At 36.7% G+C, this 26,126-nt stretch overlaps 1 protein-coding gene across 2 annotated transcripts; it reads right to left on the bottom strand.

The window, feature by feature from the left end:
• Window positions 1-590: 590 nt before the first annotated feature.
• TNFAIP6 (TNF alpha induced protein 6) lies at window positions 591-25,372 on the bottom strand. 2 transcript variants are annotated; one of them, XM_060106546.1, is made up of 6 exons: window positions 25,192-25,372; window positions 20,347-20,484; window positions 18,552-18,713; window positions 13,958-14,186; window positions 11,177-11,217; window positions 591-634 (listed from the first exon to the last, which is right to left on the bottom strand). In XM_060106546.1, exons 1-6 carry the CDS (start codon window positions 25,283-25,285, stop codon window positions 606-608), a joined length of 693 nt encoding a protein of 230 aa, XP_059962529.1. In that variant the 5' UTR covers window positions 25,286-25,372; the 3' UTR covers window positions 591-605. The 2 variants fall into 2 exon arrangements, with proteins under 2 accessions (XP_059962529.1, XP_059962528.1); XM_060106545.1 differs by lacking the exon at window positions 591-634 and adding an exon at window positions 7,189-7,866.
• Between the last annotated feature and the right edge of the window lie 754 nt (window positions 25,373-26,126).

Raw genomic sequence — 26,126 nt, 5'->3', positions numbered from 1 at the left:
ATCCTATAAAAAAATCTCTTCCTGTAGTAAGCAAGAAATTCAACACTATTATATCGAGTGTTGGTCATATCATCATTGGACAAATATCACGCTGTTTTAAAGGATTTTAGAGTAAAACACGTGATGTCTGCAATTTAACTTCAGATGGTTCAGTATATTTGTTCATATCAGAGACAGAGAGGTAAAGCAAATGTGGTGAAAATATTAACAATATTTTGTGAGTACATCTAGGTGAGCATTCATTATAGTAGCCTGTAACTCTTCTGTAAGTGTTACCGAGTCCAACCTCGCCCTGCTCGCCACCCAACAGGCCAATGAGTCGGAGGCGAGGTGTTGAGGCAAGGAAGACGACTTTATTCGTAAAGCTGGCAGACTGACAAGATGGCAGACTAGTGTCTCCTATAAACCATCCTATCGGAGTCTGGATGCCAGTTTCTTTTATAGAATCAGAGAGGGAGAGGTGGTGAGGAAGTAAAGTAAAAAGGCAGAATAGAGAGGGAGAGGTGGTGGGAAAGTAAAGTAAAAAGGGTCATCATTCTTACAAAACATCTGGAATGACCAGCCTAGATGAGGGGATGTGTTAATTTCTTCTTTCTAGCAGCCATTCACAGGTGGGCAGGGTCAGATTTTCTCCCTGGGAGCCGAACAGAGGCACTTTAGTTTAACATTGAGGCAGAGGGGTGGGGTTCCCTGAGGCAGGCCATTATGTATGATTATAATAACAAAAGCAATGAAAAGCAAAGGTTAAAGTAGAAGAAACAGACCAAATATGGAGTCCAATTTAGCTCTTCCCTGTTATATAAGTTTAATTTTTCAAAATTAAAAAATGTAAACAAGAGCAGTGACATCAGCAGAATGGTGGAATAGGAAATTCCAGGCCTTTGTTCCCCATGGAGACACTGACTTAACAACAATATAGGTGCCAAATTGCCTTTATGAGAATTCCAGAAACCAGGTAAGAGGTTGCAACATGCCAAGTGAATGCAAGCCAAGAATAGACATAAGGAAGCAGGTAGGAAAGTTCTTATTTGCCTGTCCTAGTTCCTCCCCACCCCCACCCCCACCCCCAGTAAAGCACCAGGCACTCCCAACTCTCAGATTCTCCCTTGGGAGGGAAACAGAAAAGTGGAATGTGCATCCAATGTTCTGGCTTTTCAGAGGGCTGCCCAAGGGACTGGTTTCTGTCTTGCCTGACTCAGTGTGCGGATGGGAAAAGAATGGATGTGTACTTTGAATACCAGGTTGGGGGCAGCTGAGAACAATGGCCAGCACAATAGCTTGTTACACTAGAGAGACTGCAGTACTGCAGACAGACACTAGGGAGAGAAGGAGATTATGGGCTTCTAAGCAGCAGAGGCAAACTTTAACTGGGAAATCACTTGCACAAGTCCAGAGAAGATGCATACCCAGAAGAGGTTTGAGAGGTTCCCAAATCTCTAGCTAAGCTGATTCATTTTTCAGATGCCCAAATTTCAACAGATGAGCACAAGACATACAAAGAAACAGGGAAACACGGCCAAATCAAAGGGAAAACGAGAATAGCCAAAACAACTTTGAAAAATAAGCAGAAATTTGTAAAACTTTCTGATTTCAAAACTTATTATAAAGCTTCATGGGACTTCCCTGGTGGTCCAGTGGCTAAGATTCCGCACTCCCAATGCAGGGGGCCCAGGTTCAATCCCTGGTCAGGGAACTAGATCCCACATGCCACAACTAAGAGGTCGCACGCTGCAACTAAAGATCACGCGTGCCGCAACGAAGAGCCTGCATGCCACAACTAAGATCCAGTACAGCCAAATAAATAAATAACTATTAAAAAAAAATAAAGCTTCAATAACCAAGTGAATGTGGTATTGGTATAAAGATAGACCTATAGATCAATGGAACAGAGTTCAAAAATAGACCTACCCATGTATAGTCAATTGAATTTCCACAAAGATGCCTATGCAATTCAGTGGGAGAAAGGATACTCTTTTAAAGAGTGATGCTAGAACAATTGGATATCCATATGCAAAAGAAAGAAAGAAAAAAGGAAGGAAGGAAGGAAGGAAGAAAGACCATTACCTTATACCATTTAGAAAATTAGCTCATATTAACTGACCTAAAGGTCAAAATAAAACCTATGAAATTTCTGGAAGAAAATATAGGAGAAAATCTTAGTAACTATGGAGTAAGCAAATATTTCCTAAATAGGACTTAAAAAACATAAACTATAAAGGGAAAATGATACATTAGACTTCATTAAAATATGAAACTTTGCTCTTCCAAAAATACTGTTAAGAGAATGAAAGAACAGACTGATAGAAATATTTGCAAAACATATACCAAAGGACTTATATCCAGAACAAAGAACTCTTAAAACTCAATAATAAAAAAGACAAAGAAATAAAAATTTTAAATGGGCAAAAGAATTGGGCACTTCACTAAAAAAAGGTGTATGGATGGCAAATAAACACATGAAAAGGTGCTCAACATTGTTAGCCATTAGGGAAATGCAAATTAATACCACTCAATATTTGCTAGAATAGCTAAAATTTAAAAAAAGAAAGAAAAAAACCCCACCACACCAAGTTTGTTTGTTTGTTTTAATATTTATTTATTTGGCTGCATCAGGTCTTAGTTGAGGCATGTGGGATCTTTAGTTGCAGCATGTGGGATCTAGTTCCCTGACCAGGGATCAAACCCAGGCCCCCTGCACTGGGGGTGTGGATTCTTAGCCACTGGACCACCAGGGAAGTCCCACCACACCAAGTTTTGATGATGATATGACCAGCTAGAATTTTATTCATTGCTGGTGGAAATGCAAAATAGTAGACATTTTAGAAGACAGTAGGTAGATTCTTAAAAAGTTAAATGTAAATTTACCATACAACCCTGGAATTTCAGTCCTAAGTATTTACCTAAGAGAAATGAAAATATCTGTCAACATGAAAACTTGTATATGAATGTTCATAACAGCTTCATTCATAGTAGCCAAAAACTGGAAAAAGCACATGTCCATCAACTGGTGATACCAACAATTTGTGGTATGCAGTGGAACAGTACTCAGCAATAAAAAGGAATGATACAAACAACAACATGAAATAATCTCAAAATCGTTGTGCTAAATGAAAGAAGCCAGGCACAAAAGACTACATACTCTATGATTCCATGTCATTGAAATTCTAGGAAAGACAGAACTGTAGTGACAAAAAGAAAAAACTCAGTTATTGTCAGGGGCCAAGGGATGGCAGGAGAGGATTGACTACAAAGAGGCACAAGGTCACAATTTTAAAAGGTAGACATATTCTATATCATGTTTATTGTGGTGGTTATATGAGTATATATATTTATCAAGGATTATTGAATTATACACATAAATTTGATGAATTGTATTTTATGTATAATATAAATAAAATTAAGATAGAGAGGAGTGTGTATAATATGCTACAAAAAAAAGTTGAGTGGGGAAGGGAAAAAATATGCATTTACATACACTGTCTTTTGAAGGATATTGAAGACACTGGAAATAGCTCTTGAGGACCAGAAATGGGTAGATGGAGAAACAGGATAGGAGGAAGAATATTCATAATACATCATCTGTAAATTCTTAAGTTTTGTTAATATGAGCAGATAAACTAGCCCAAAATTAAATTAAATTGAAAGCAAAAAGAGAAAAAGAAAAATCTTAGTTGACTAGATGAAGAGCTGTATTAAGTAGATGATCAACAGTGCTGAAGATACTGCCGTTTAGGCAGAGCATACATGTTGCTTTTCCCCATAGCAATAACACTTTAGCTGGAACACTGATGTTTATCTAGCACTGCATTGTCCTCTTTAGCACTTTTAAACTTGATTACCTGTAACTTTTAAATTGAAAAAAAAAAAACCCAACTCATTACAATTCTAATCATTTTTACCTTCTAACATTGCTCTTTCTGGTTTTGCAAGAAACAGCTCATATACTGAAGCAATTTTTCCTACTTCTGCCTACAATATGTGAAGACACTGTCAATGAGGCATACTTATCAGGTATATAAACATACCTCTAAGTGATTCCTATTCACTGTAGCAGGGATAGAACTTCAAAAAGCAATATGAAAATTAGTTTTCGTACTGTATTGTACATGTAATTTTATTTTAAATGAACATCTTGACTCAGTTAAATCTAATACCATGTAACTTTTCTTTTGACATCATGAGAACTACTGTGAGGTTACTAATACTTAGGCAAGTAATAGTCCTATTTATAATTGTTTGACAGTCAAATAAGTGCTCAAAAACTGTTTTATATTTTATGAATACTGCTAAGGATGTGGCTTTCTCAGTGGAGGCCCAAGAGCCTGTGTTTTTAGGGAGTTTACTTTTATATATTGAGGTTTTGTGGGATGTGATTTCTTCTTGTGGTTTTCTTTGCTGGGAATTTGTTCAGAAGGAAATTAAATAGCTGTGGATATATATTTTAGACATTTAAAAACAGCACAAGACATGAAAACAATTTGCCTTCAAAATAAATTTTTTTTGAGGGGAATGAGTTGTAAAACATATTCTGAAAAAACTTCCTTTCCAAAAAATTTTCTTCAAAAAGATCTGAACTCAAATGTTATATTAAATAAAGTATTGAATATGTACGTATGTACATGTATAAGCATTAGTCAATTTGTTTTATTTTCAGAGAATGATATTGATATCAAGATCACATTCAATTGAAAGTAAGTAAAACTTAAAAAAAAGAAACCTCCCAAACCCACACATAAACATGACAAAGAAAAAAAATAGAGAAAAATACCTACAGATACATCTAAGCAGGTATTAAACTGAAAACATTCAAGTGAAGTGGAATTGCTAGGACATAAAAAATACTAGAGTAGACATGCAAAAGATGCTCAATTGAATAAAGAAAATCAAGTTTTAAAAAATGTTCTACAAGGTCACTTTTTTTTTTTTTTTCTCGGTACGCGGGCCTCTCACTATTGTGGCCTCTCCCGTTGCGGAGCACAGGCTCCGGACGCGCAGGCTCAGCTGCCATGGCTCACGGGCCTAGCCACTCTGCGGCATGTGGGATCTTCCCGGACTGGGGCACGAACCCGTGTACCCTGCATTGGCAGGCGGACTCTCAACCACTGCACCACCAGGGAAGCCCAAGGTCACTATTTTTTTTACTAAAATTATTATTAAAGATTATCTATATATATATATTATAATTCTTCCTTTCCAAGTATTTCTATAGATCTTAGAATATGATCATAATGTATCCTAAATCTCAGTAGGAAGGCTTGTAAATAATTCAGTCAAATCTCTAGAAGTCATTATAAACCATCTCTGATCCTGTGTATAATATTCTCATATAATACTCTCACTATACCATTGAGATATAGGGGAATCTGGGTCAGTGGTAATAGATAACATTTAACATCATTCTAAATATTCCATACATCTGAATATTATTTTCAGGAAAATCTTAGAGGATTTATATTCATTATCATCAATAATAATACCTTATATCCTAGAGTGCATTGTAATTTTCAAGTTAATACACATTCTTCAATTTACTATTTAAATTCCATTATCAAAATTTCCAAAGAAAAAAAAAAGTTAATTCTGATAAAGACCAAAAAGCCTGTGGAGGGAATATAGTCAATAATATTGTAATAACTTTGTATGGTGACAGGTGGTAACTAGACTTAAAATGGTGATCATTTTGTAATGTATAAAAATATCAAATCACAATATTGTACACCTGAAACTAATATAATATTGTAAGTCAATTACACTTCAATTTTTAAAAACTGGCGGGTGGGGGGGAAGACCAAAAAGACTATGGGTGGGAGGAAAAGAGTAAAAAAAATACTGGAAAAAAAAATTCATGATCAAGGAAGTAAAAAAAGTTTACATGTAGGCAGGAAAACATATGAACAGAGAAATGTTATACTAGCCTTAAATAATATTCCCCTAAGTTAATTTCTCTGAGTTTAGAAAATAGCTATCTTCTGTTTACAGCTTCTTATTGTTTATGCTTTGTCATCTAGAATTAGACTTTTATGTCTAAGTCTAACCCTGCATGAAACTGATTAAAAGGTGTTTCACCTTTATATCACTGCTCCCCCCAAATTGTAACATACATAGTAGCTTAAAACAACATGAATTTATTATCTTACAGTTCTGTAGTTCAGAAGTCCAATGGGACTCTTTGAGCTAAGATCAATGAGTCAGCAGGGATGCATTCCATCTGGAAGTTCTAGGGGAGAATCTCTTTGCCTTTTCCAGCTTCCAAAAGCCACCCACAATCCTTGGCTCATGGCACATTTCCTCCATCTTCAAAGCCATCAATGTTCCATCTTTCTGACTTTGCTTCTCTTGTCACATCTTTTTTCTGACTCTCTTTTTCTTAAGCCTCCCTCATCCACTTTTAAGGACCCCTGTGATCACATTGGGCCCACCTGGACAATCCAGGATAATATCCCATTTTAAGGTCCTTAACTTAATTACTTGTGCAAAGTCCCTTTTGTCACCTAAGGTAACATATTCACAGGTTTTGGGGATTAGGATGCAGACATCCTGGGAAGGAACACTGTTCTGCCTGCCACAAAAGGTTATATTTAATATCTTATTCTCTGACCACTACCTACTATCTCTCCAGTGCGTCCCCTTTCGTACTCTGATTTGACAATTCTTTGAGCCCACCACTTTTCTACTGTCTCTCATTTCCTTACTGTCCTCTCTTCACCCCTTATCGCACTAAATTCCTTGGGTTATCATTGCCGTCCCTTCTTACCCATATCCTCTACTCCCTTGCCCCTGTCTTATTATACTCACTTGGCAAAACTGACCCTGCTGACTCCTGCTCTCTCACTAATCTGTCTTTGTCCCCTGTCGCTGAACATGGCCAGAGGAAAAGAGACTCGCTGACCAATCTCCTGTTAAAGTCCATACCACAAAGGTCAAATGGACCCTTAATGCTGCTGGTTAACGACCCGCTATTTTCCTAGTCCATTCACTTTCTCACTCCCCTAGAGGATGTCTTTGTAGGCTGAGTGAGTAGTGCAGCCCACCAGCCATCCAGCCCACCCCCCCCCATTAGTGTCGTAAAGTCCAGCTTATCTCCCTCAAAAACATTTTTTTATTTTAATTAATCTCTGACTCAGTAATTCTACCTCTAGGACCTTATCCCAAATAATTAGAGAGCTATACAAATACATATATGTCCAAGGATGTTTATTGAAACAATATTTATGAAAACTACCTATAATTCCCACAATAAAGACAGGCTTACATAAAGTATGGAACAATCATAGCATGGGCAGTTTACAGAATACTGTAAATGAAATCATGTTTTTGCAGAATACTCAATGATAGGGGAAAGCGTGTACACCGTAAAGTTCAATGGTAAAAAATCCAAGATATCAAATTGTATGTAAGCAGCATTCCAAAATTTGAAATACAAATACATATAGATACATATATACATATACCACACATCAAAAAATGACTAAAAGAAAAATATATGAATGTTAGTGCTTGTTATTTTTATGCAATGGGATTATGGGAGATTTTATTCTCTCATTTAAAGTTTTCTGTATTTTCCAATTTTCCCCAAATTATCAGGTATTGCTTTCACATTTAGAAAAATAATAAATAAATGTTAATAATAATATAAAAGTGAGATCAAAGGGGCTCCAAAAGATAGAAACATAAATGCGGAATGTCTTTCTTTGCTTTATAAATGGCTAAATCTTCCAGCTAAAAAGTTTTTATTTCCAGGAGAAGTAGTACTTGTATTCTTTCCTTGACTGGATTTGGATAGAGGATCCACTGCAACATATTTGATTTGGAAACCTCCTGCTGTCACTGAAGCATCACTTAGAAACTTCAGGGTCATGACATTTCCTGGGGAGGAGGAGGATGCAAAAGAACCAAGATGTTACTCTCCTTCAATTTGGCTGACAATTCAAAGACTCATTCTCATAGGAGAATATAAAAATTCATGAACAAGACTCCCAGAATTCAGAACTAGATTCTCAAGCTGTAGAGTCTGTAGTTTCACTGCCAACTGGGACCAGGACTGTCATATTTTTTCCTGTGGCTCTCCAATCTGTCCTAGAGGAAATTTTGTCTATTCTGTTTTCAAAGGTATTATTTGTAGAAGGTACATCCATAGAATTACAGGAGAATGGCAGGCAGTTCACACCATTAAGATATGCATGGATTATTTACTAAATGATGGCAACAAGCCTTGCATTTGTTAAAAAAAAAAAAAGCCCACAAAGCTAGATCCTTTTACACAAAGCACCTAACTACATTTTACCTGCATTAAAGACCAAAATGTACCAAAAACAAAAAGGAAAAATGTTATTGTATAAAATAAATATAGGAATATTTTTCTTTTTCAGGAAGGAAAGACCTTCTTAATCCAGATCACAAATCCAGAATTCATTACAAAAACCCCATATATATAAGATGAAAGGCACAGCTTTAAGTGCCTTTCATCTTATTTTCCAAAGCAACACTATGAGGTGGATACTATTAAAATAGTCATTTTTATAGATGAAATTGAGGCACAGAAAACGTGAGTAGCTTGCCCAAGGCCACAGGGTTATAAATGGCAGAACCAGGTTTGAGTTCAGAGTTCATCCTGTGGTTCACTGTACTTTTCTCAAACTTGAAAGAGTTGTTTAAATTTAAAAAAAAAAATTTTTTTTTTCAGATTACTCAACTGGTTAAAATACAAATTGGCACTGTAGGGCTAGTGCTAATTTGGTGACATCTATCCACATCTAAGTGCACATCACCTATGATCCCAAAATTTCACTTCTAGAAATTTACTTTTTAAAAATAAAATAGCACTACAAAATAGAGGTTTAAAAATGGCTAGTGAAATGTTCAATAGCAAAAGAAAAAAAAATCAAAAACAACCACCTTCAGGATGTTAAATATTGGTATATGACAAATTATGGTACCTATTAGGTAGTCATTAAAAAGAATTAGAATGATCTAAATATTATACTCTGACTTGAAAATAGCTCCATGGTCTCCATGTATTGATATATAATGTTTGTATAATACAGGAAGACATCTGGAAGGACGGTCACCACATAGTTATACAATGCCTTTCTTGGGTGGGGAGAGATGAGAAGAGATTCTTTCTTTATATACCTTTTTTTTAAAGTGGTACAGTAATGGGTAATTTTTAGTTTATTTATTTTCTGTTTTTGTTTTTTAATATAAATATCCAGGGGTGAGTAAGTATATATTTAAGAAGAAAACTAAATCAAAATGTTAACAGCATTACTCTTGACTGATAGGATAATACTTTAAACATATTTTATATCTTCTTTTTCTATTACTTTGTATCAATGTATTCTTCCTGCTGTTTTGCTAAATCTTTGGCTTTTTATTTAACTATGCTCTTTTCTGTTGATTTGTTTCTCTTTGAATAATAAATTGTGTGGGTTTTTCTTTTTTTAGTTCCTTGCAGTTGTTCAAGAAAAACACTGATTTGGTGTTACATTTGGAGTAAGTTTTGTCTGTTTTGAACAAAACAAGAAAAATATTAAGTTTCAGGCTTCTTTTTGACTCTCCCTCTGTTTCATTTTGTTTTTATTTTAAAAATAGGATTCTCACCCCCCAACTACCTCCTACATCTCATAAAATGTCTTCTTTTAGTTTTCTGTTAACATAAAATATGTTCTCAAGTAAAGAATAAAAGATAAATAAAAAGTTTAACAGTTTACTCTTCCTAGGGAGGCTGTAACAGAGTAATGAATTCATAAATTTTAAGCATTCCAAGACTGAACAAGAATTTCCATCTCTTGTAATGATTCATAAATGAGAATTGCGTGCACTGCAAAGCTAGGGTGTGGGACTAATTTTAGCTAGTAGTATCTCAGCTTAAGGACTGCTTAGAAATTGCAACTCAATGTAGGTTTGTTGTTTTTAGTTGGAGAAGTATTGTGATAATATTTTATGATGTGGAGGAAAAATAGAGCAAGTCAGAATGCCAGGGACTTCCCTGGTGGTGCAGTGGTTAAGAATCTGCCTGCCATGCAGGGGACACAGGTTCAGGCCTTGGTCCGGGAAGATCCCACATGTCGCGGAGCAGCTAAGCCCATGCGCCACAGCTACTGAGCTTGTGCTCTAGAGCCCGCGAGCCACAACTACTGAGCCCATGTGCCACAACTACTGAAGCCAGCGTGCCTAGAGCCCGCGCTCTGCAACAAGAGAAGCCACTGCAATGAGAAGCCCCCGCACCACAACAAAGAGTAGCCCAGCTCGCAGCAACTAGAGATAGCCCACGTGCAGCAACGAAGACCCAACGCAGCCAAAAATAAATAAATTAATTAATTCAAAAAATTAAAAACAAAAAAAGAATGCCAATTACTGGTGCTGGTGATGAAAATAAAAATGAAATGAAGACATCTAAGAAAGTAAAAGTTCACAGAAAGTAGCAGTTTGAGGCAATAGCAATGGTATTGCTTATTGAGATAAATGTATGCTGCTACAGGGACATTTCTTGGGGTACATTTCAAGGAACAAAGTCACACAAAATAATTAGCAAGAGGAAAAAGATTTGGAAAACATTGCCTACTATAGCTAGCCTTTTTAGATTTACTATGCATAATTAGCATAGTAAAAATTCTCTGACATCTTCTAATAAAGAAACCTGTTTCACATTGTTTAATCCAATATTTCCCAAATTTACTTGACCTTAGAGCCCTTTTCTCATGTAATATCTATTAAAAACATCTAACAGAACTGTGTTCTTCACAAGACTCTCTGGGGATTGCTGTACTAATGTGAAAATGCAATACATATGATGTAAAAATTTTTTCAGTGATAGAAGGTATTTTTAACAACTTTACAAATTACTTCAATCCTTTATCAATGAAAAGTTTGGACCTTTTATTACCACATTTTATGGGAATTATAAGCTACAGCAGTATTTATGGATTTGCAGATTCAAGACTATCTCAGACTGCATTTCCTGCAAATAACCAGAGTACACATTTTTAGTGCAAGGAGTTGGTAAAAGTCTTTAAGTATAAATAAGCACTTCTTTGCCTTTCACAAGCTAGCAAGCTATATCTGTCTTCAGCTCTCTCAACTTTATAAAGTATATAGTAATAACTACTGAGTCCTTCATTTTCACTGACACTGAGAAAGCAAATCATAGTTTTGTTCTTCAATTTAGAGGCATTACCTGTACTAATAATGTCTTCTGGAAGCTCATCTCCACAGTATCTGAAAGAGAATTTTTTAAAAAGAGAGGTCACATGAATGATTATTATATAGCTATTGCAAGTGGCTCTTACTGATAATTGACGTACTTTATTTCCCCTAAGTAATGGCTCATTTTTCTATTATTTTACAACATTTTATTGTTATATTTATTTATTTTTACTTGAATTTGTAAGAGAGAAGAGAGGTTAAAACATTGTTTGAAATATCCTTCTCACAGTATTAATGAGATTCTTAAGAAAGAATTTGTGGCATTACTGTGTGTCTACAAAGCTTTTTGTGTGATAGACAATTTGAATCTATTTGGAAATTTTAAAAATTTGTTTCTGATTAATCTCGTAAAGTTTTCTTCACAGTTAGAGAAGAATGGGTGTATGACTGATTTAAAAGGGAAAGAATTACGTTGGACCTTATAGACATAAGAAGGTGTGATTTTTATCTGAATCATGGCTTGAAAGGAATTCCCTTGCACATGATAATATAAAAAGTAAGGGTTTTTATGAGTTTCTAAAACAATGTAATTTATTCCTGAGAGGGAGAAAGTCTATTCTAAAGGTAAATCACACAATATAATCCAATAAATAACAAATTAGCCTGTAGATTAAAAAATCATTTATGATTTTTTTTTTTTTTTTTTTGCGGTGAGCGGGCCTCTCACTGTTGTGGCCTCTCCCGCTGCGGAGCAGAGGCTCTGGACGCGCAGGCTCAGCAGCCATGGCTCACGGGCGCAGCCGCTCCGCGGCCTGTGGGATCCTCTCGGACCGGGGCACGAACCCGTGTCCCCTGCATCAGCAGGCGGACTCTCAACCACTGCGCCACCAGGGAAGCCCCATTTATGATTTTGTCTAGAGCTGTAATTGATTTCTGAAACTAGGTTTAGAATAAAAATGTTACCTTAATTCCCAAGGTAGGAGGTCCATTCTTTCAAAAAAGACTTTGTTCTTAATTCCTCCAACCCTACTTCTAGTCTTCTTCAAACTATTTTAAAAAACTATATATTTTTTCTATAGTAGTAGTCTCAGCTAAAGAACAAAACAAAACAAAAACCACTTTCCATACAAAAATTGCTATTCATTTATGCAACAAATGCCTTTGTTTTTCTTTGTATTTAAGTTACAGATTTCAAAGTCAATAAAAAGATATTGTCTGTCATTTTTAATTATCCCCACTACTATTTTCTTTCATTAAATTACTATTATGGATAATAGAGAATTGATAACTGATAATCTATTGATAATGGATAGTCTAAAATACACATTATTAAGTGGGGACCTGAATACATAAAACACCTTAACTGTACACTCTTTAATTTACAATATTTTGTAAAATATTGCAAATTTTTGTATTGTAAAATTTAAACTATGTTAAAGATATGGATGGGAACACAAAAAAAATGTGTCCCAGCATGTTAAAAAACCCAGGGAAAAGTACTGAGGAAAGAAATACTTGTTTTTTATGGCAAAGAAAGTTATTTTTAAAAAGATATCCGGAAGGGATGTGGGAACAGATGTATATGTATGACTGATTCACTTTGTTATAAAGCAGAAACTAAAAAAAAAAAAAAAAAAAAAAAAAAAAAACTAAAAAAAAAAAAAGATATCCATTGTATATTTAGCTAAACTATATGAGAGAAGGGGCTATAGTTTACTTATTTGCCTTATATCCATAATGCTTAGTACACTGCTTTGTACACAGAAGAAAGGCAACAATTATTGAATTTATAATTATTTTTAGGAGGTTGACCGAAATCAGAACATTTAAACCCCCCCCAAAATTTCCCAACTCATATATCTTCTTTCTCCTGTTAGTCAAATCTTGAGGTCTTTATAAATAGAATATGTAACTAATTGTTACAACTTAACAAATCAAAAAGCAGCTATAACTATTTTAATAAGTAGACATAGCAGCTGACTATGGCTTGTTATGAGTAACGGAGCAAAAAAAAGTTGTGGTTAAAAAAGGATACTCTGGGCTTCCCTGGTGGTGCAGTGATTGGGAGTCTGCCTGCCAGTGCAGGGGACATGGGTTCGAGCCCTGGTCTGGGAGGATCCCACATGCCGTGGAGTGGCTGGCCCCGTGAGCCACAGTTGCTGAGCCTGCATGTCTGGAGCCTGTGCTCTGCAACGGGAGAGGCCGCGATGGTGAGAGGCCCGCGCACCGCGATGAGGAGTGGCCCCCGCTTGCCGCAACTAGAGAGAGCCCTCGCGCAGAAACGAAGACCCAACACAGCCATAAATAAATAAATAAAATTTAAAAAAAAAAAAAAGGATACTCTGGGGCTTCCCTGGTGGCGCAGTGATTAAGAATCCACCTGCCAATGCAGGGGACACGGGTTCGAGCCCTGGTCCGGGAAGATCCCACATGCCACGGAACAGCTAAGCCCATGCGCCACAACTACTGAGCCTGCGCTCTAGAGTTCGTGAGCCACAACTACTGAAGCCCACACGCCTAGAGCCTGTGGTCCGCAACAAAGAGAAGCCACCCCAATAAGAAGCCCGTGCACCACAACAAAGAGTAGCCCAGCTTGCCACAACTAGAGAAAGCCCACGTGCAGCAACGAAGACCCAACTCAGCCAAAAATAAATAGATGAATAAATTAATTTTTTAAAAAAGGATACTCTGTTGCAGGAGAATAGATAAACTGGAAAATCAGTGTTGTAGGGACAGTTGGAGAGAAATAAAAGAAACATCATTCAAAATATTGGATGTTCATTAGCTTCCTGTATGGAGAAACAATACATACCTTCCCACAAAGCCATGGACATCATCGTAACTGTCATATATTTCAACATAGTCAGCCAAGCAAGCTGGATCATCTTCAAGGTCAAAGTCCAAAAAACTCAGGTGAATACGCTGACCATACTTCAGTCTAATGTGCCAGTAGCAGATTTGGTTATCATCATACTCATTTGGGAAGCCTGGAGTTTTAAAAATTTGCTTTGGATCTGTGAAGACACCACCACACTCCTTTGCTGAAAAGAGAAAAAAAAATGATAAGAAAGCATTTTTTAAAAATGATTCCTACTTTAAAAAAGATATTCATTTCTTTTCTTTTCTTTTTTTTTTTTTTTTTGGCGGTACGCGGACCTCTCACTATTGTGGCCTCTCCCGTTGCGGAGCACAGGCTCCGGACGCGCAGGCTCAGCGGCCATGGCTCACTGGCCTAGCTGCTCCGCGGCATGTGGGATCCTCCGGGACTGGGGCACGAACCCGTGTCCCCTGCATCGGCAGGAGGACTCTCAACCACTGCGCCACCAGGGAAGCCCATGATATTCATTTCTTAGTATCCATCTATTTAGTACTTCTTAAGAAATAAAAATAAAATGATTTAATATATAGCATCCATAGTATATTGTGTGTAACTGTAGCTAAAGAATAAATGTTTTTTCATTAATAGTTGCTAAATTCTCTAAAATGAACATAGACCACTTGTTAATTTTTTTTGTTCTAACTTTTTAAAAATTAATTCATTTTTGGCTGCATTGGGTCTTCGTTGCTGCGCGCGGGCTTTCTTTAGTTGCAGCGAGCGGGGGCTACTCTTTGTTTCGGTGCGTGGGCTTCTCCTTGGGGTGGCTTTTCTTGTTGCAGAGCACAGGCTCTAGGCACGTGGGCTTCAGTAGTTATGGCAGGCAGGCTCCAGAGCACAGGCTCAGTAGTTGTGGCGCATGGGCTTAATTGCTTCGTGGCATGTGGGATCTTCGAGGACCAGGGCTCGAACCTGTGTCCCCTGCATTGGCAGGGAGATTCTTAACCACTGTGCCACAAGGGAAGTCCCCACTTGTGAGTTTTTTAAAAAGTAAAAGAGCAAGAAAGAATAATAATTGTGCTCCTGTTGACACTTTTGCTCTGTTTACATTTTAAGCATAGGATGCATGTCTTATGTGTACACTTAAATGTGTTTTGACAAATACATATGCCCATATTACCAACAGCCCAATCAAGATGACAGGGATTTTGTTCTGTGGTGTCACCACTGTGTCTTCAGGGACTCAGACACTTAGAATAATGAGTCCAGTAAATTCTGTTTGGAAAATCAGTATAGAATATGAAGGTCACTTAGGGAATTTGAAGGTCACTCTAATCCAGTTAAAGAGAATAATTTATAATCATTCTGTACTCCTTTTACTGGTTTAAATTAGCACCTTAATCCTAATACTATTTGAGGATTTGGTGGAGATATCCATGTTGGTTTTTTCAAGTCTTTTACCATTTCATAGATTTCTGTCCTGTCCCATAACCTGTTATAAGAACAAACAATCTCTACCAGAACAGTGATTTTACAGTATTCCTAGAGAGAAAGCTGTGGAAGGGCCCCAGTTAATTTTAATTCCATATCACCTAAATGTCTAGTGTCTTGAAAAAAAGATACAAACTGGAAACTCAAAAATAATCTGAGTGGTGGTGATGGTAGTGGTGACTCTGGATAGCATTCAAAAGTATTTTTTATTATATCAATTAGAGGGTTTTTTTTTTTTTTTTTGGCCATGCCACGCAGCTCGCAGGATCCTAGTTCCCTGACCAGGGATCCAACCTGTGCCCTTGGCAGTGAAAGCGCCGAGTCCTAACCACTGGACCGCCAGAGAATTCCCCAATTAGAAGTTTTTTTACAAGAATATTCTCCTTTATAATAACTATTACAATAAAAAATTGTGTTAGAATCCTTAACACCATAGAAGTAAAGGAAGCTTATCACCCCAGGGCAGAACAGGCTCTTAGAAAGGCAAGGAAGTGACAAAAGAGGGTCAGGGATCTAGTCTGAGCTCTGCGTCCAGTCTATACCTCAGTTTCTTCATTGGTAAAATAAATATAGTCATGCCTCTCCTGTTACCTCCCTCACAGGACTATTCTGAGGATAAAATATAAAGGATAGCTTAAGAGTATTATGCAAAGTGTAAGCTATTCTTATTGTATTATTAAATATTATATAATACATAGTTTATATGTGCACATAAGCATGCACAGTGCCCTCTTTGGGAGTAATTTTCTCTGTCCCATAGCATCCTATCTTTGATGTATATATCATTAGATTAGGAAAAATATTCAAATATTGAACTAATTTTTTTTATATTTAGCTATATCTATTCAACTCTATACTTCATGTTACATATAATTATTGCCTCATCTCTTGCTTATTTAGAAAATGACAGATTTATAAAGCAGGCTGAGTCCCTGAGGACTGACAGCTAATTGATTAAGAAGTATTCATACAGGAGGCAGTCGGCATCATGCCACACATTCGGAACTTGAATGAGCAAGCTGACTTCTGAACACTTCTGAATGACCCTATTCTTCCTTGCTTCAATCAACTCTAACTTGGTGGTATTGATTAATTAATAATCATTGCTTTATTTTTCTGATACCATTATGATTTTTTTCATTCCAATTATTTTTCAATGAACTGTTCTCCCAGTGCTAGTTCAGGGGGCCCCCAGTCCCCTTCAGGTTGACCACATCCTAAATAATCAGTATATCACTGAATCCAAAAGTAAGCTGAGACTTGAGTAAGCACAAGTCTCCCAGGATTCTGTACACACATTCCCAGAGTAAAAAGCATTCAGCCTCTATGAGAAACAAAAGCAGCTTATAAAAATGTGTAAGTTAAGGTGGCATTCTTATAAAAGGGCAATGAAATACTGTAAGAATCTTTCCATTTATACTTCTACATCTTCCTTAGACTTTGACCTTTGGAAATGATTGAGTAGATGCTCAGAGATCCTGAAGTTTATCAATCAAAAGAATCAGATAATATATTTGGAAATAGAAGTTACTCTTAAGAATAAAAAGAGAGTTGCCTGTATAAATATATTTAAGAAAAAGGAAGAGAGGAAGAGAGAAAGAGAAGAAAAGAAGATATATGAATTATTAACAATGACTAAATATAGGACTAAATATAGTATACTGTAGGCTTAAAGTATGTCAAAGTGATTTGAAAGTTATAGTCTATATGAATGCACATGTTATTCATATTTTTTGAATTTTATTTATTTTCTTTATACAGCAGGCTCTTCTTAGTTATCTATTTTATGCATATTAGTATATATATGTCAATCCCAATCTCCCAATTCATCCCACCCCCCCATTTATTCATATTTTGTCTCAAGTGGGAATAGGTAACAGCTCTAGGAAAAATTCTTTACTACTTGGAGTATACATTATTGTGAGGTATAGGTTGGTTGCAAATGTGAGAAAATGTTCTCCAATGGTTAATACTATTAAATAATAAATTCTATAATAATATGCTAGAACTTCATTGTAATCTCCTACTTTGTCATGGACATTCTCGAAGGTAGATCCAAATGGGATACCACCTGAGGATGTTTATGATCATATATGTGGGAAATACTTTGTAACATGTTGTAACACTTTGTAATATTATCCTGGGGGAAATACATCCCAGAACAACAGTCTACTTTTTTCTCCAACAGCATTGACCAAGAATTACTGTTTATAATAATTATAATGTGTTAATTTTCTCTTTAAAGTTTTCCTAGCTGCAATCAACCATGGAAAAAGAATATGAATAAACAGGTACTTACAATAATAACTAGCATATCCAGTATATATTTGTTAAAACAAACCACAGAGTGAGGGTTGCTTAGTTTGGAAGTTTAAGAATTTATGCCCAAAAAGAAATTAGGGAAAAACTTTGTTTATTGTCTCCTTTTTCTCATTCTATTAAAGGGATAATTTTGAACAGTTAACATTTGGTAGTACTACTTCATAGTTTTAGCTAATTAAAGGTGACAAGTTTATAATCTTTTTTTTTTTTTTTTTTTTGTCCTTTGTAATCAGGAAGTTCCCTGGCACAGAAAAGAATTAAGTCATGATCTCACCTGCCTGCTAATTACTGGCTGTCTGAAAGTTACTTAAGCTCTTGAACTTTAGTTTCCTGAATTCTAAAAAGGGTATAACAATAAAGTGACAGTGTGGATGAAGAGACATGTCAGTGTGTGGCACAGCATAATCATTCTATGAATGGTAGTTGTTATTAATAATTATCGTTACTAAATTGCTCTCTCTCTGGAAGAAGAAGTCATTTCTTTTTACTAACCTCTTAACAACCTGTACCTGTTTTTTTGTTTGTTTGTTTTTGTTTTTTGCAGTACGCGGGTCTCTCACTGTTGTGGCCTCTCCCATTGCAGAGCATAGGCTCCGGACGCGCAGGCTCAGCGGCCATGGCTCACAGGCCCAGCGGCTCTGCGGCATGTGGGATCTTCCCGGACCGGGGCACGAACCTGTGTCCCCTGCATCGGCAGGCGGACTCTCAACCGCTGTGCCACCAGGGAAGCCCCCTGTACCTGTTTTTATATAGTATAAAATTATTGTTTTTGACAAACCATGTGGGTTGTAGCAATAAGCATCCCATCTTTCACTTCTGTTCAGACGGACTCCGTAATCAATAATACCAGTTTTTCCAAATCCACAGTTGGGCCCTGGCTTCACAATGGGGTATCCAACTCTGCCCTTGGCCATCCACCCAGCAGCACAGATGTGAAATCCTGCAAGAGAATGGAAGGGTAATGGCTTAACTGGTTATTCCCTCAGCTGAGCGAATGTCATCTCAACCAAGATGACCCCTTGCAACAGGGACAGTGTCTTAACTGACCAAATCCACTTCATATAAAAGGGGAAGAACTGTTTTCTTAAAAAATAAAGTTTGAACATATATAAAAGTCCTTGTGGGCTTCCCTGGTGGCACAGTGGTTGAGAGTCCGCCTGCCGTTGCAGGGGACGCGGGTTCATGCCCTGGTCTGGGAAGATCCCACATGCCGCGGAGTGGCTGGGCCCGTGAGCCATGGCCGCTGAGCCTGCTCCGCAACAGGAGAGGCCACAACAGTGAGAGGCCCGTGTACCGCAAAAAAAAAAAAAAAAAAAAAGTTCTTGTAACATCTGACTTTTACTAGAAAATGACATCTTACTTGGAAAACAAAAAAAAGCAGATGGATTAGGAAATAATAATACCATGGATATGAAAACAATCCAATTTCAGAGCTGGCTTCTTTTCACAAATGACCGAGCTAGTGCCATGAATTACCATCAATACTGAAAACATTTTTTTCAGATGATAATTTCTCCTTCAGGATCAGTCAGGATATCACTAATATTTAAAAAATTTGAATAGGGATAAAAGTACTCATACATTTCAAACAAAGCCTCAGCATTGTTTTCCTTACTCAACTTTGGAGGCTGTTTTAATATTTGCCAATGCCACCCAAGAACGATTTGACTACAAGTCCCCCATGGCTAGTAATGTCTCTGGCCTTGGTATACCTCATTCCATTTACTGCGTCACACACAGCCCTAAGGGTATAGACTGAGCAGTCATCTGGGGAGACTTTGGGGCATTTTCGAGAACACCTTTATTTTTGTCTTGGGTAATGTATAATAATAGTATGAGCTTTGCCAGGTATGTTCCTATCAGCAAAGGGATATCTTCAGTGGAGAAGAAAATTCTGAATTAGGGTGGCCTTTTGGATTCTCCTGAAAGTCCAGAAGAGACAGTAGCAACCCAGTTTTTTTAATATAAAGAAGCAAACAGCATTTGTTAATTACTGGGTTTTCACCAGGTGTCCTGACATCATCTTCCCAGTTTCTTTCATCTGCCACCTTACAACTTGCCTATCCTCCTTTTCTCATGGCTTTTGATCCTAAAGTACAAATGCATTCTCCCACTTAATGTAAAAAAAAAGAAAAGGAAAAAATTGAAAATAATTGGAAAAAAAAATCCACTAAGTTCACTATTTCTTCTACCAAGTAAATTTCTTTGTAAGACACAACATAGTAGCATCATTTAACAGCTGAGGAAAATGACACACAGACGTCAAGCAGAGATAGAATGATATTAAAAATGAATAGCCATGGCATTAAAATTAATGAGGGGTTTAAATGATATCGAGATAATGATGTCTTCATTTTCTTTTGATGTTTATTTATGAGCTCCCAATGGGGTGTGACCCCAACTAAGTTACTAGTAGTAGGAATTGTCTACCAGCTCTAGGCAGAGAAGATGGGAAAAGCTGGAGGAACTCTTAGCAGGGGTGGAGAGAAAAGTCTTAATAAGGGGTTGCAGGAAAGGTGGAAAATTTTTTTTCCAAGGGTGAAAAAGAAGAAGATTATTGTCAAAGCTGTTACCAATTTTTCTGGCTGCCTCTAACTGCTTGTAGGTGGCAAGACGGCCACCTTCATATTCACACACCGCCTTCGCTTCTGCATAGGTGAGCTTGTACTTGCCAGACCGCGCTTCTCTGTGGTACACGCCTGCTGCTTGTTCTGTGAATTCACAAAATGTCGTCAATGCACTTTTATCCATTCTTGTGGAACAAGGGAAATTTTGTGGCCTCAGCTGGAAGATTACATCAGCTATTGTTACTGCCAAAGGGTTCCCTGGGTCAGCTGCCTTGAGTGGCTAAGTTTTCATTGTTAGAAAGCTTTGGGAAAAAAATATGAATGAGGGGAATTTGGGGGGACATAGATAGAAACTTGAGGCTAAATTATTTTTTGAACTGATAACCTGAAAGAAAGTTTTAACACAACATTGTATTTCTGCATTACCCAAAGGTGATAGAGTTTTGACTTTTTTTGGGGGGGGGGCTTTGTTTTAAAAACTTGGAAAGGTAAGCAATAGGAAAAGAAAAGGAGTTGAAGGCAAAAGAAACCAATGAAAATTGGCTTACAATGAAGGAGAAAAGTAAGCCAAAATATCCATTTGAGGGAAATGACTAATGCAATATAATTGAGAATTTAGTAAACAAATCAAAAACTGAGGAAAAGTTTAAAGGAATCCAAAGCAAGCAAATATTACATTGAAGAAAAGAAAAATAGATTTAAATACAGCAGAGAAAAAGTGGGACACACCTAGCTACCAGTTCCTAAGTTCTTTATCTGGTTTGTCTTTTTCGGTTCACATTTGTTCCCAACGTATTTCAGATAGTGTTAAGTCATACATGAGCTGTCTCCCAATAGATCACTGTTTAAAATGATTGTTTTAAGTTTGGAGTGCATTTTGCCATAGAAACAATGTGAAAAGATTCCCAAGACAATAATCATAACATAGCTCTAATAGTCCTATGTTGACTGTCAGATTATTGTTAAGTCTTTGTCCCCTGACCTGTGCAATCAGCCACCATCAAGACCATTTCCAACGAGAACGTATGTTTCTTGGCATGCAGCAAGATATGAATCCAGCAGTATTAGAAATACTCTCTTCCCCAAGCTGAAGTTGACAATGCCACAATTCAATAGGAGATGCTGCTTGGCATTTTTCTGGACTCCCAAGGGATACTGCTCTTATACCTTATATGGAAAAAGCCTGTCATTAATACACAGTACCTTAGTGCATCTGATACTTATAGGTCAGAGAACACAAGGAACATCAAAGTCATTTTCCCCTTTGAGAGTCACCTACTTCCCAAGTGTCCTTCATAGGGTAAAGCCTCATTAACTAAACTTTTACTCGTTTCCAATTTGGCTGTTTTAAGAATATACCATGGGCTTCCCTGGTGGCGCAGTGGTTGAGAATCTGCCTGCTAATGCAGGGGACACGGGTTCAAGCCGTGGTCTGGGAGGATCCCACATGCCGCGGAGCAGCTGGGCCCCTGAGCCTGCGTGTCTGGAGCCTGTGCTCTGCAACAAGAGAGGCCGCGATAGTGAGAGGCCCACGCACCGCGATGAAGAGTGGCCCCCGCTTGCCACAACTAGAGAAAGCCCTCGCACAGAAACGAAGGCGCAACACAGCAAAAATAAATAAATTAATTAATAAACTCCTACCCACAACATCTTCTTTAAAAAAAAAAAAAAAGAATATACCATGAGGTACTTTGATAGGTGCTGGGGATCAAGCCCTATTCTCAAGCAACTCAAGCACTAGTGGGCAATGCAGGTACATCTATTTTGAAGTACAGGGGTACTAAGGCTTTTAGCAGAGAAGGAGACATGTAGTGCTTACTAGTGTATTGTGATGGAGATTATTGTTACTTTTTAAAAATGTTAAAACTGTATCTGTTCTCTAAAAGATCTTTATTTGAAAAAAATTTTGTAGGAATTATTTTGTCTGCCAAGGTTTCTCAAACTAAGATTTCCGTGATATTTTACTCCAGAAATAAAAATATGATGTACTAAAAACATGACAGCAAGCTCCAAATGGAGTCCCTTATGCTAAGCCCCACATCACCAAACCAAGACTTAAGTATGGTTTCGGCTCACCCAGAAATGGAATCTTAAACCAGTCAGTCAGAAATCTCCTGATCACCACCAGTTAGGTCATCTGCCTGATAGACCCCTGCCATCCCCTGAAGGAAAGTAACCTTGCCATAACCAACCTGCTTTTTCACCTAGTAAAACTTCCTTCTGCCTGCTCCCTTCTGCCTATGAAAGTCTTGCATTTTGTACCACTCCTCGGAGCTCCTTTCTATCTGTTAGATTGGATGCTGCCAAATTCAAATGGATTTTTGCTCAGATAAACTCAAAATTTTAAGTGTGCTTCAGTTTTTCTTTTAACAGATGTTTGCAGGAAAAAAATAAATTAACAGAAAAAATTTTTAAAATAATTTTAAATTTTCTTCCTGGTAGTTTTTCTTAAACTTTTGGCACCTCTTAAACTTGTCTAGTAATAAGATAGTAACTTAAATAGCAGAAATGTCTATGCTATAATTTTTAGTTTATTAAATAATATTAATATTCCACACTGTTCCTGAAAGAGACCCAAACTTCCCATTATTTTGCCTTATGAACAAGTTGAGAACCCTTGGCATGTGTACTTGACAGTTTTAAGCACACATTTATTTTAAAGTATTTCTCAATTCAGAATTTTAAACTACTAAGATGGTCCTTTGTACAAGAAGTCCTAATCTAAAAAATTTCACCTTTCAGAGGAAGTAATAATTTATTAATTTTTCTAGCTGTCATTCACTGAAATTAAAAATCTATTTAACCAGTAACTTCCTTTTCCTTTTAGTAAGTGGTGACACAATACTATGTTGGCTCTGATTTCTATTTCTGGTTCTACAGTGGACCAGTTGTGTGACCTTGTATAAATCACTGCCTGAGCTTCAGTTTCTTCATGTATCCAATGAGAATAATGACAGCGATTTTTGGAATATATAAACCATAAGACCCATAAGCATAGCTTCTGTATCCTAGTAGGAGCTCATGATAATGTTGCTTTTCCCTTCTCCTTTTTTGGATTCAATACAATGGCTAAAAAGAATTGCTTATCTGTACATTTTTTGATTTTCATAATCCATTTAAACTAGTTGAAGTCTCTTGTCCTTAAGTGTCTTTTAAAAAATTACTATCTAAGGAATTGGAGGATACAAGAGTTAAAAATAAACCTTAGGGGTCCCTTACTTCAGACTTCTCATTTTACCAGTATGGGACTGAGACCAAGAATTTAAAGTGCCTTGTTCTTGATAGTTGCTAGCAGATTCCTGCCTTCTAATTCAACTCTCTTCCCTCCCTAAATAGTTTTCTAATACTACATTGGCCTAACCAACTGTAAACAATTTATGCTAGGCTGACTGATCAATAATTTTTCTCACATTGAAGCATGAAGTGCAATCACTCCGGGCCTCAAATGTGCAGTATACTATTAACAAACATTTGGGTTTGCTCCTCTCTATCTCTAGGACAGAACTCCTATTGTCTAGGTTTATATTTTGGTGATATACAACATCACTTAAAAAAAAAAAACAAAAAACAACTCCAAATTACTTGATCATTAGCAAATTTGACAGCATTTCAAAGTTTATCCATGTGGGTTTAACTCTTACTAGCTTTATGATCATCTTTGTCATTTCTGACAAATAGGTGTATATTTCCCAAGTTTGATGGTGTGCAATGAAAATAAAGAGACTTGCTCATTCCTCTAGTAAATTCCAGACCCCATCTTGGCCAAATGGATTGCACTATTCAGCATGAAAGCTGTTCACTGGCTCAAACTGAAAAAAGAGGCTGCAAGGCTGTGCATTGCAATCGAGCTTTCTAATGAAATCCGCATGGCTGCAGTTATTACCAGAGAGAAACATGCTGAAAGGGAAAATATTCTATAACTATGTGCTGCTTAGCAAGCATAACATCAAGATCTAGGTTAATTTTGCTTTCTCTTTATTTCTCTATTTTATACAAGGATCTGTCAGTTTTCTTCTTGAGCAATTCAAATTTTTTTCACTATCAAACACAACAGTGAACATAAAGCAGTATTAATTTGTATCATGAGAATTAAAGCATTGTTTAGAGTACTATATGGGGTATTTTGGGTTTTCTCTATTTAGCCTTTTTTGGTCTGTTGTTTATATTCACAGGTCTATGTCATTCCTTACATTTAACAAAACAAAACAACAAAAGAGACTTTCCTTGTCTAACAAAAGAGGTAGAAAAGTATTTAAATGGATAGCTCAAACAAAAGAAATCAAGTGGTAAGAATGCATCCAGAAATACAAGCTTTTTTCATTTTTTTCTATATTACAAGCTGGCTTTGTCAAATTTGTCAAAAGATGTTTGGAAAAAGCATGATATACACTACAGGTCAGAGTACATGGAGCAATGATTATAAAATTATTGTATATTCCAATTTACCTGTTGTAATTCTCTTATGGTTACCTGCTATGAAATCTGACTAGAAATGCATTGAAATGCGAACAAAATAATATATTGGTGGTTTTATTTTGTTAAGGAAACATTCTGCACTATACCACCACATCTTCTTTGAAATTTTTAAAGCATATTTTCATATGGAATATAAATATTAACCTCTATTTTCTACTGAGCTGTTCACTTTATAAAAAGCTCTTTTAAAATTTTAGAAGGCAGAAACACTTTTTAAAAAATGATATATGCATTCCAGTAGCTATCTTTCCCAAGCATTTTCTTTGAAAACATCAGCCTTGAACAGAAGAGAAAAATTTACAGCTTTGATTCACTTCTCCATGAATTCAAAGAAGCGACTTTCCCAACAAGAAGCTCATGAGTGAAGTTTCTTACCAAGCCATATGGAGTTATGAAAAATTCCATTCTTGAATCCCCATCCGTGAGCCTCTTCCCACAGCAAGACAAATAAGTAAATTAAGATGATCATATCTCAGTTGTAGAGAAGGAATAGCCTGTTAGGGGCTGCTCAGGATAAATCCCCAGAGCAGAGGCTGAAATGTGTCTGAAACATCTGGTTTCCACATCTTTAAATGGTTTTTCTTTTTTTTTTTTTTTTTTTTTTTTTAGCTGTGAGGTCAGCAAGTACTCTCCAATGGCATTTTCCTCTGTAGAGTTATACAATTAACTCACTGTCTGAGGCAAATTCTCTGACTCATTTGCATTGGCAACCAAAACTAAGGATATAGAATGATCATCTACATTTTAAAATTCACTTACTTTGAAAGGGGATCATTTATTCTATCTGTCATGGACACTTTTCTCTTAGGAAGTTTGTTTAACTTGGTGCAGATACAGCAGTGGTTTCAAAACAACAAAAGAAAGACACCAGTAGGAATTTTAAGAGAAACCCTGAATATCTTATTTGCAGTAAGTCAATTATGTGGTATGGGGTTTGGGGTTAAACACTTGAACTTGACCCTGGTAATGTTACTTTAGTTTTCCTTAAACATTGCCAAGCTTGTACAGAAAGTTTGAAACAAAAAGTGTGCACAGCTGGCAAACTCTTAACTGTCTCCAGTGATGTAGCATTTCTTTACCCTCTCCTCTGTCTGCTTTTGTCCTGGGTGGGGTCTGTTGCAGTCCTTGGTTTATTGTGGTCAGTAGGTAAATACGTCAGCTTCCAGAAAAGTAGTTCAGTTTCAGAGACTTAGGACATTCCAGCATTTTGGGGCTATCTTATAATACAAATTTTTCCAGGCCACAAATCCTTGATTTTTTGGGAGGAAGGTGGGTGGGTAGATAGTCATAAAGTTAATTAAAATATGGCC

This window comes from Mesoplodon densirostris, chromosome 8 (genome assembly GCF_025265405.1).
Source record: "Mesoplodon densirostris isolate mMesDen1 chromosome 8, mMesDen1 primary haplotype, whole genome shotgun sequence".
NCBI classification, from domain to species: domain Eukaryota; kingdom Metazoa; phylum Chordata; class Mammalia; order Artiodactyla; family Ziphiidae; genus Mesoplodon; species Mesoplodon densirostris.
Note: the sequence above shows the minus strand (reverse complement) of the source record. Positions and strands in the feature narration are given on the sequence as shown.